Source organism: Chiloscyllium punctatum, chromosome 2 (genome assembly GCF_047496795.1).
Source record: "Chiloscyllium punctatum isolate Juve2018m chromosome 2, sChiPun1.3, whole genome shotgun sequence".
Classification (NCBI taxonomy): domain Eukaryota; kingdom Metazoa; phylum Chordata; class Chondrichthyes; order Orectolobiformes; family Hemiscylliidae; genus Chiloscyllium; species Chiloscyllium punctatum.
Window position 1 is genome coordinate 142,828,651 of NC_092740.1, and position 10,858 is coordinate 142,839,508.

At 49.5% G+C, this 10,858-nt stretch overlaps 1 protein-coding gene across 2 annotated transcripts in view; it reads right to left on the reverse strand.

Moving 5' to 3' along the window:
- Window positions 1-10,569, reverse strand: part of rest (RE1-silencing transcription factor) — a 35,331-nt gene extending 24,762 nt beyond the window's left edge. Inside the window, exons 1-2 of one of the 2 annotated variants that reach the window (XM_072589167.1) lie at window positions 10,437-10,569; window positions 5,317-6,187 (exon numbers count right to left, since the gene is read on the reverse strand). In XM_072589167.1, the coding sequence (XP_072445268.1) occupies window positions 5,317-6,178 (862 nt within the window). In that variant the 5' untranslated portion in view covers window positions 6,179-6,187; window positions 10,437-10,569. Of the gene's footprint in view, window positions 1-5,316; window positions 6,188-10,033; window positions 10,170-10,436 lie in introns of those variants that run through there. The other variant, XM_072589166.1, reaches the window with a different exon arrangement.
- Between the last annotated feature and the right edge of the window lie 289 nt (window positions 10,570-10,858).

Consider the following 10,858-nt stretch of genomic DNA (forward strand, 5'->3'; position numbering starts at 1 on the left):
TGATATCTCTGATTGTGTTTTCAGGATTCTTGAGGGGGAGGGGTAGCAGCCCCAAGTTGTGGTCCACATAGGCACCAACGACATAGGTAGGAAGAGAGATGGAGATTTAAGGCAGAGATTCAGGGAGCTAGGGAGGAAGCTTACAGGTAGAACAAAGGCAAGGAATAGGGAGAGAGAGGAATTGAACACATGGCTACAGGGATGGTGTAGGAGGGATGGCTTCAGATTCATGGATAATTGGGGCTCCTCTTGGGGTAGGTGGGACTCTACAAACAGGATGGTCTTCACCTAAACCAGAGGGGGTACCAATATCCTGGGGGGGTGGGGGTTTGATAATGCTCCTCAGGTGGGTTTAAACTAATTCAACAGGGGGATGGGAACCGAAATTGTAATCTGAGTATGCGGGAGGTTGACAGTAGTGAAGTCAGAATTAAGATTTCAAGATCACAAGAAGACACTGGCAAGCAAGAAGTTGGTTTGAAGTGTGTCAACTTCAACGTCAGGAGCATCCGGAATAAGGTGGGTGAACTTGCAGCATGGGTTGGTACCTGGGATTTTGATGTTGTGGCCACTAATACAGGGGAGAGCAGGGACAGGAATGGTTATTGTAGGTTCCAGGATTTACATGTTTCAGTAAGAACAAAGAAAAAGGTGGTATGGCACTGTTAGTCAAGGACAGTATTAATGTTGCAGAAAGGACGTTTGAAGACTCATCAACTCAGGTAGCATGGGCTGAGATTAGAAACAGGAAAGGAGAGGTTACCCTGTTGGGAGTTTTCTATAGGCCTCCAAATAGTTCCACAGATGTAGAGGATCGGATAGCAAAGACGATCCTCGATGGGAGCGGGATTGACAGGGTAGTTGTTATGGGGGACTTTACCTTTCCGAATATGAACTTGGAATACTATAGTTCAAGTACTTTAGATGGGTCAGTTTTTGTCCAATGTGTGCAGGAGGGTTTCCTGACACAGTATGTAGACAGGCAAACAAGGGGAGAGGCCACATTAGATTTGGTACCAGATAATGAACCTGGCCAAATATTAGATTTGGAGGTAGGTGAGCACTTTGATGATAGTGACCACAACTCAGTTATGTTTACTTTAGTGATAGAAAGGAATAGGTATATACTGCAGGGCAAAAGTTATAGCTGGGGGAAAGGCAATGATGATGCAATTAGGCAAGATTTAGGATCCATAGGATGGAGAAGGAAACTACAGGGCATGGGTACAATTGAAATATGGAACTTATTCAAGCACCAGTTACTGTGGGTGCTTGATAAGTATGTACCAGTCAGGCAGGGAGGAAGTTGTTGAGCGCAGGAGGCATGGTTTACTAAGGAAGTTGAATCTCTCGTCAAGAGGAAGAAGGCGGCTTATATTAGGATGAGACATGAAGGCTCAGATAGGATTCTTGAGAGTTACAAGTTAGCCAGGAAAGACCTAGCGAGAGAGCGAAGAAGAGCCAGGAGGGAACATGAGAAGTCATTGACGGATAGGATCAAGGAAAACCCTAAGGCTTTCTATCAATATATCAGGAATAAAAGAATGACTAGAGTAAGATTAGGGCCAATCAATCATAGTAGTGGAAAGTTGTGTGTGGAATCAGAGGACATAGGGAAAGTGCTAAATGAATACTTTTTGTCAGTATTCACACTAGAAAAAGACAATGTGGTCGAGGAGAATACTGAGAGACAGGCTACTAGACTAGATGAGGTTCAGGTGCATAAGGAGGAGGTTTTAGCAATTCTGGAAAGTGTAAAAATAGATAAATCCCCTGGGCAGGATGGGATTTATCCTAGGATTCTCTGGGAGGCCAGGGAGGAGACTGCCGAGCCTTTGGCTTTGATCTTGATGTAGTCTTCGTCTACAGGAATAGTACCAAAAGACTGGAGAATAGCAAATGTTGTTCCATTGTTCAAGAAGGGGAGTAGAGACAACCCTGATAATAATAGACTGTTGAGCCTTACTTTGGCTGTGTGTAAAGTTTTGGAAAAGGTTATAAGAGATAGGATTTATAATCATCTTGAAAGGAATATATTGATTAGGGATGGTCAACATGGTTTTGTGATGGGTAGGTCATGCCTCACAAACATAGAACATAGAACAATACAGCACAGAACAGGCCCTTCGGCCCACGATGTTGTGCCGAACTTCTAACCTAGATTAAGCACCCATCCATGTACCTATCCAAATGCCGCTTAAAGGTCGCCAATGATTCTGACTCTACCACTCCCACGGGCAGCGCATTCCAAGCCCCCACCACTCTCTGGGTAAAGAACCCACCCCTGACATCTCCCCTATACCTTCCACCCTTCACCTTAAATTTATGTCCCCTTGTAACACTCTGTTGTTATTGAGTTCTTTGAGAAGGTGACCAAACAGGTGGATGAGGGTAAAGCGGCTGATGTGATGTATATGGATTTCGATAAGGTTCCCCACGGTAGGCTACTGCATAAAATATAGAGACATGGGACTGAGGGTGATTTAGTGGTTTGGATCAGAGATTGGCGAGCTGAAAGACAGAGTCTGTGGTTGATTGGAAATATTCATCCTGGAGTTCAGTTACTAGTGGGGTACCGCAATAAACTATTTTAGGTCCACTGTGGTTTGTCATTTTTATAAATGCTCTGGATGAGGGTATAGAAGGCTGGGTTAGTAAATTTGTGGATGACACTAAGGTCGGTAGGGTTGTGGATATTGACGAAGGATGTTGTAGGTTACAGAGACATAGATAAGCTGCAGGGCAGGGCTGAGAGGTGGCAAACAGAATTAAATGTGGAAAAGTATGACTCACTTTGGAAGGAGTAACAAGAATGCAGAGTACTGGGCTAATAGTAAGATTCGTGGTAGTGCAGATGAGCAGAGAGATCTCGGTGTCCAGGTGCATAGATCCTTGAAAGGTTGCCACCCAGGTTGATAGGATTGTTAAGAAGGTATACGGTGTGTAAGCTTTTATTGGTAGAGGGATTGAGTTTCAGAACCATGGAATCATGCTGCTGCTGTACAATACTCTGGTACATCCACATTGGAGTATTGCATACAGTTCTGGTCATCGCATTATAGGAAGGATGTGGAAGCTTTGGAAAGGATTCAGAGGAGATTTACTAGGATGTTGCCTGGTATAAAGGAAAGTTCTTACGAGGAAAGGCTGAGGGACCTGAGGCTGTTTTAGTTAGAGAGAAGGTTGAGAGGTGACATATAAGATAATCACAGGGTTAGATAGGTTGGACAGTGAGACTCTTTTTTTCCTCTAATGGTGATGGCTAGCATGAGGGGACACAGCTTTAAATTGAAGGGTGATAGATATAGGACAGATGTTGGAGGTAGTTTCTTTACTCAGAGTAGTAGGGGCATGGAATGCACTGCCTGCAACAGCAGTAGGTTTGCCAATTTTAAGGGCATTTCAATGGTCATTGGCTAGGCATATGGACGAGGATGGAATTGTGTAGGTTAGATGGGCTTCAGATTGGTTCCACAAGTCGAAGCAAGACCAAGTGCCTAAGGGTCTGTACTGCGCTGTAATGTTTTACATTTTATGTTCTAGCTGTCATGCAGAAGTGTGGAAAACTACTTCAACTATGCATAATTTCACTTGCTGAGTTAACGTTCTGATCCACAGAAGGTTATGAGTCATATTACTTTTTATGAAACGATAAATCACTGGAACCGACATCACTAACAGAAAAAACCATTGGCAAGATTGCTCTTGAAAAGTAAGACTACAACATTCATTATCCAGCTATGTGCATTACTTCATCAATATACACAGTGGTCACCATTCAATTTACTCATACTTGTATGCAGATTAGATTAGATTCCCTACAGTGTGGATACAGGTCCTTCGGCCCAAGAAGTCCACACCAACCCTCCGGAGAGTAACCCACCCAGACCCATTTCTCTCTGACTAATGCACCTAACACTACGGGCAATTTAGAATGATCAATTCACCCGAGCTGCATATCTTTGGACTGTGGGAGGAAAACAGAGGAAACCCATGCAGACATGGGGAGAATGTGCAAACTCTACTTGAACCTGGGTCCTTGGTGCTGTGAGGCAGCAGTACTAACCACTGAGCCACCGTGCCGCCACAGATTTGAAGAGCCCTCCAACATGCAAAAATTTAATTTCATTCCATTTAGCACTAACATCAAGGCAACAATTTTTAACAGGCTGTAGAAATATCAATCCAGAAGACTTTTTATTGTTATCTTTAAGACAAAACAAAATGTATTCCAGTCACATTTCAAAAATGTCATCAAATCAATGGCAATGACTTTAAAAAGAAACAAGGTCTCATAAACCCTTGCAGGTGAATACAAAATATCCCAAAATGATTTATACTTCTTGATTTTTTTAAAAATTTAACCTATTTCTTTAAATCAACCTAACCAGAGATGTTATTACTTCCCAATATTTTCCCTCAACCAACACCTTTAATCAGATTATTTTGTCACTTTTCTCAAGTTGTTTCTATCAACTTGCTGTGTTCAAACTGCATGGTGTATTTCATATCTAACAACATCTACACTTTAAAAGTGATTAACCATAAACCACTTTGAGATATTCTGAAGTGCATACAACAGATTTTTCTTACTTTTATATTCCTCAATTTCTTCTGTAACTTATGTAAGAGCTTGATAAAGATTTCAAAGAAACTTATATACTGAAGTTATTCTGCATCATTAATGTGAAGTATGCTGTGTATAGTCATATTTAAGATTTTAAACAAGTAGCTATGTTGCTGTTGCAACACAAAAAGTGGCAATGTACTCCAAATCCATTTTTGTATCCACACATACTAAATTTTGTCAGGAAAATGTTGTTGCAATTTAATCCACCGAATCAGCCCGACTCATTGAGGAACACTCATGTCAAGTATCAGTCAAGGACTTGTGCACATAATCTAAACTGAAACTTCAGTTCATTCTTAAGTCCTGTCAATGATGCAGACCTTTGAATGAGACGTTAAACCCATGTCCCAACTCCTGATGTAAAAGATTCTTGGCGCTAATTGAAAAGTATGCAGTTCTCCTAGCAACACAACATCCCTCTATCAATCACTTTCAAAAACAAATCATTCATCTCATTTGTTAAGATTTTTGGACTTACAAGTGCACAACCTACACAGTAACTGAGACCTGATGAAGAAACAGTGCTCCAAAAGCTTGCATTTTCAAATAAACCTGTTGGACTCTTAAATGGTGTCATGTGATTTTCAGATTTGAAACAGAACTAATTGATTCAACAGGATGCCATAAGGGTTATTTAAATACAAATTATCGTTCTGAAAATCCAATAATGTACTAACAAACCATACCTGTGTGCGTTCGCATATGTTGCACATAATTATTCTTTCTGTCTGAGAAATAAGAGCACTGTGAACAAGTATAAATCTTCCGAGGAAAGTGGTTCCGCAAATGCTTTCTCCAGTGATATTCACTGACCGTAGTGTATGTGCAGATGGTACATTTATAAACTTTCTCGTTCTCCCCAACCTTGTCATGATGTTTTAGATGTGCCAAATAATGATCATATCGGTTTGTATTATACCCACACCTATCACAACGAATGGGACCTTTAGAAATATCAGTTTCTTCAGGAAGAGGATCTGGAACTTTGGATTTTGTTTGCTTTTCTGCATTTTCCTCAACAATAAACTTTTTGGCACTATGTACTTTGATGTGATGCACAAACTCCACCTTGGACTCAGCTTCATACTGGCACGGGCGACAGCGAAATGGTTTTGGTTTTTTTCTCTTGTCAGCCAAGTTCTCCTGATTTACAATTTCTGTTGAATCTGTACCTGAGTCACCAGTATCTCGAGAAAAACTCTCAGAATTGTCCTTTGTTCCAACACTTGGCAGGGCTTGATCTTCTGCTCTTAGACTTTCAGATTGCAAAGCATCATTGACATCAGTTCTCAAATCATCCTCATTGTCAGATAAATTGCTGTTTACCGTTTTCAATTCTGCCATCTGTCTAACCTCGCCATGGTAGTCATAGCAGCTTAAGTCACCAGTTAATGCAACATTTGCCAACATAACCAGCTGTGGTGCTGCTGTCAAGTCATTCTTGGAAAGATAATTAAGGCCACATATTTCCTCATCTGAAGAAATTCCAACAGTGGAGCGAGAAAACATACTGGTCCCACCAGATTGCTCGAGCACTTGCGCAGCCATCTTCAATTTCTGTGTACACAATTATAAAATGAATTTTGAATAAATCAGCTTCAACAATTAACATCTGACAAGAATGAGGTTTTAATATTTTGCCGTGACAATTCAATTTTGTAACAAGAAATTGATGAAGGTCAACTACATTTACTGAGTCAATGACAAATACCTAACTGCTTCAGCTTATTACAAAGGAGAGAAAATGGGGCCATGGAAGGAGAGACAAGTAGCATGGGGAGGTGGAATGAAAGAGAGGGGGCAGGGAATGGGGTGGGTCGGGGGAAGACATTGGGAAAAGGGGTGGGAGGCAGGCTTGAGTGGCTGGGAGCGATGGAGTAGACAAGAGGCAGAGAGTGCTCAGCCCGGAGAAGGGGAAGGATGGGACATGGTGTGAAGGGAGTGGGACATGATGCAATGTGTAGAGTTTTGGGGATGGGATGGATTAGCAGGGCACACCAGGGGTAAATGGTTGCATGTGGAGCTGAGGAATGAGGGAGTGGTACAGAGGGGAGAGGTAGGGGGAAGGGAGGGGGAGCAGAGGAGAGGAAAGAGACAGGAAGGGAGGAGGAGCAGAAGAGTGGAAAAAGATGGGAAGCAAGGGTTAGAGGAGGAGACAGGAGAGGTAGGTGAGGTTGGGAGGGTGAAGGGCACAGATAAGATGAGAGGGGGATGGAGGACAGGGGAGCAATGGGGCGAATGGGGATAATTGATAGGTAAGAGTCAAGGGAAGGGACGAATGTAGTCTGGGAGTACTACTTGGTGAGGGGCAAGGCAGAAGGCAAATGAGTTTTGGGGTAGAAGGGGTTTTGGCCAGCTAGGTCAGGGTTCCAAAAAGACGGTTGAAGAGGTGAAGATGGTTGGAAGTGTGTGAGCAGAGGGGGCAGAGGAGTGAGTGGAAGGTCGTTGGAGAAGGAGAAAGCTGGGAGGGGAAAGAAGGCCAGAATGAGTGAGCGGATGGGAGTCAAGGAGGGTCAAAAGGGGGCGAGGTTGGTGGGGAGGGGGGTTAGAGATTGGGGGTTATGACTGGGTGGTTAGAAATTGGGGTCATGGGGGGGTAGAGATTGGGGGGTCACGGTGGGGGGAGGTTAGAGATTGGGGGTCATGGTGGGGGGGGATTAGAGATTGGGGGGTCACGGTGGGGGGGGGGGTTAGAGATTGAGGGTCACGGTGGGGTTTTTTGAGATTGGGGTCACAGTGGGGGGGTAGAGATTGGGGGTCACTGTAGGGGGGCAGAGAATGGGGTCACTGTAGGGGGGCTTTTTAAGAGATTGGGGGTTTAGACATTGGGGGTTGTGGTGGTGGGGGTTAGAGATTGGGGGTCACGGTAGCGGCGGTCAGAGTTTGGGGTCACGGTGGTGGAGGTTAGAGATTGGGAGTCACAGTGGGGGGAGGTTAGGGATTGGGGGTTATGATGGGGTGGTTAGAAATTGGGGTCACGGTGGGGGGTTAGAGATTGGGGGGTCACGGTGGGGAGGGTTAGAGATTGGGGTCACGGTGGGGAGGATTAGAGATTGGGGGTCACGGTGGGAGGGGGTTAGAGATTGGGGGTCACGGTGATGGGGGTTAGAGATTAGGAGTAGGGATTGGGGGTTATGACGGGGTGGTTAGAGATTATGTGTCACGGTGGGAGGGTTTTAGAGATTGGGGGTCACGGTGGGGGGGGTTTAGAGATTGGTGTGGGGGGGTTATGATGGGGTGGTTAGAAATTGGGGTCACGGTGGGGGGTTAGAGATGGGGGGCACGGTGGGGGAGGTTTAGAGTTTGAGGGTCACGGTGGGGGAAGGGTTAGAGATTGGGGGTCACATGGGGAGGCTGAGAGATTGGGCTCACGGTGGGGGGAGTTAGAGATTGGGGGTCACGGCAGGGGATTTAGAGATTTGAGGTCACGTGGGGAGGGTATAGACATTGCGGTCACGGTGTGGGTTAGAGATCGGGGTCACGTGGGGGGGTTAGAGATTGGGGTTCACGTGGAGGGGTTAGAGATTGGGGGTCACAGAGGGGGGTAGAGTTGGGGGGTCATGGCGGGGGACTAGATATTGGGGGTCACGGTGGGGGGGGGAGGGTGGTTTAGAGATTGGGGTCACAGTGGGGGGGTCAGAGATGGGAGGTCAGAGATTGGGGGTCACAGATTGGGGGTGGGTGGGGGTAAGAGATTGGGTGTCATGGTGGGGGTGGGGGGTTAGAGATTGGGGGTCACGGTGGGGGTGGGGGGTTAGAGATTGGGGGTCACGGCGGGGGTGGGGGGTTAGAGATTGGGGGTCACGGCGGGGGTGGGGGGTTAGAGATTGGGGGTCACGGCGGGGGTGGGGGGTTAGCGATTGGGGTCATGGTGGGGGGTTAGGGGTTAGAGATGGGGTCCATGGTGGGGCTGGGGGGTTAGAAATGGGGGGGTCACAGTGGGGGTTAGAGATTGGGGGTCACGATGGGGGGGGTCAGAGATGGGGGGTCAGAGATGGGGGGTCAGAGATGGGGGGTCAGAGATGGGGGGTCAGAGATGGGGGGTCAGAGATGGGGGGTCAGAGATGGGGGGTCAGAGATGGGGGGTCATGGTGGGAGAGGAGAGTTAGAGATGGGGGTCACAGCAGGGGTGGGGGGTTAGAGATGGGGGGTCACGGTGGGGGTGAGGGGGTTTGAGATTGGGGGTCACGGTGGGGGTGAGGGGGTTAGAGATTGGGGGCCACGGTGGGGGTGGGGGTGGGGGGTTAGAGATTGGGGGCCACGGTGGGGGTGGGGGGTTAGAGATTGGGGGTCACGGTGGGGTGAGTTAGAGATTGGGGGTCACGGTGGGAGTGGGGGGATAGAGATTGGGGGTCACGGTGGGGGTGGGGAGGGGTTAGAGATTGGGGGTCACGGTGGGAGTGGGGGGTTAGAGATTGGGGGTCACGGTGGGAGTGGGGAGGGGTTAGAGATTGGGGGTCACGGTGGGGGTGAGGGGTTAGAGATTGGGGGTCACGGTGGGGGTGGGGAGGGGTTAAGAGATTGGGGGTCACGGTGGGGGTGGGTTAGAGATTGGGGGTCACGGTGGGGGTGAGGGGGTTAGAGATTGGGGGTTACGGTGGGGGTGAGGGTTAGAGATTGGGGGTCACGGTGGGGGTGGGGGGTTAGAGATTGGGGGTCACGGTGGGGGTGGGGTGAGGGGTTAGAGATTGGGGGTCACGGTGGGGATGAGGGGGTTAGAGATTGGGGGTCACGGTGGGGGTGGGGGATTAGAGATTGGGGGTCACGGTGGGGTGGGGGGTTAGAGATTGGGGGTCACGGTGGGGTGGGGGGTTAGAGATTGGGGGTCACGGTGGGGGTGGGGGGGTTAGAGATTGGGGGTCACGGTGGGGGTGGGGGGGTTAGAGATTGGGGGTCACGGTGGGGGTGGGTTAGAGATTGGGGGTCACGGTGGGGGTGGGTTAGAGATTGGGGGTCACGGTGGGGGTGGGGGGGTTAGAGATTGGGGGTCACGGTGGGGGTGGGGGGGGTTAGAGATTGGGGGTCACAGTGGGGGTGGGGGGGTTAGAGATTGGGGGTCACGGTGGGGGTGGGGGGGTTAGAGATTGGGGGTCACGGTGGGGGTGGGGGGGTTAGAGATTGGGGGTCACAGTGGTGGTGGGGTGGGGGTGTTAGAGATTGGGGGTCACGGTGGGGGTGGGGGGGTTAGAGATTGGGGGTCACGGTGGGGGTGGGGGGGTTAGAGATTGGGGGTTACGGTGGGGGTGGGTTAGAGATTGGGGGTCACGGTGGGGGTGGGGGGGTTAGAGATTGGGGGTCACGGTGGGGGTGGGGGGGTTAGAGATTGGGGGTCACGGTGGGGTTCCACATTGCCGGTCGGGTTGGGGGGGGGGGGGGGCAGTGACGGAATCGCCGTGCCTTCACCTCCCTTGCCCGAGGCCCCGACATGTTGATTCCAGAACCGCTCGCTGTCCAGACGCGGAGGGAGGGAGAGCGGGCGGGATCTTGCTGCGGGTTGAGGGAGAGTTGGGGCGGACCCCCCCTCCCTTCCCGAATACCCCGAGGAGGAGAGGCCCGGCCATGAGTGGGGGGTGGGGGGGGGGCTGTCTTCTCCCAGTCGGTGCAGAGAGTTCCCGGTGGTGGGCGGAAGCCTCCGTTGCCCGGGTCCCGATCGGGCCTGCTCGGCGATCAGCCTTGGACAGCGCCTTTCAGCCGCACCTCCCCCCTCCCCCCCCAAACCAGCCCCCCTCCTTCACCCCCACCCAGAGCCGGGGGAAATCCCGCTGTCCATTCGTCAGCCTCCCCCAACCCCGTCCCGTCCACTCACCGACAGGCTCAAGGCCCAGTGCCTCTCCTTCTGCTGCTCTCGCCGCCTCACATTCCTTCACATCGAGCGGCCGCGACAAACTTTCAGCCGCAAACTCCAGCGGCGGGAGCGCGGCGTCCGTCCCTGCAGGCCCGTGACGTCAGCACGCCGCCCGGCACAGCTGTTAGACAGACAGACCCGCCCCCCCCAATACCCCACCGCTACACTTCCACACCCCAGAGAGGACAGTGCAACTCTACAGTCTCACTTAAACAGGACGGTGCAACTCTACACACTCGCATAAGCAGGAACGGGCCATACTGTACTCGCATCAACAGGACGGTGCAACTCTACACTCGCTTAATCAGGAAGGTGCAACTCTGCACACTCGCTTAAACAGGGAGGGTGCAACACGACACACTTGGTTAATCAGGACGGTGCAA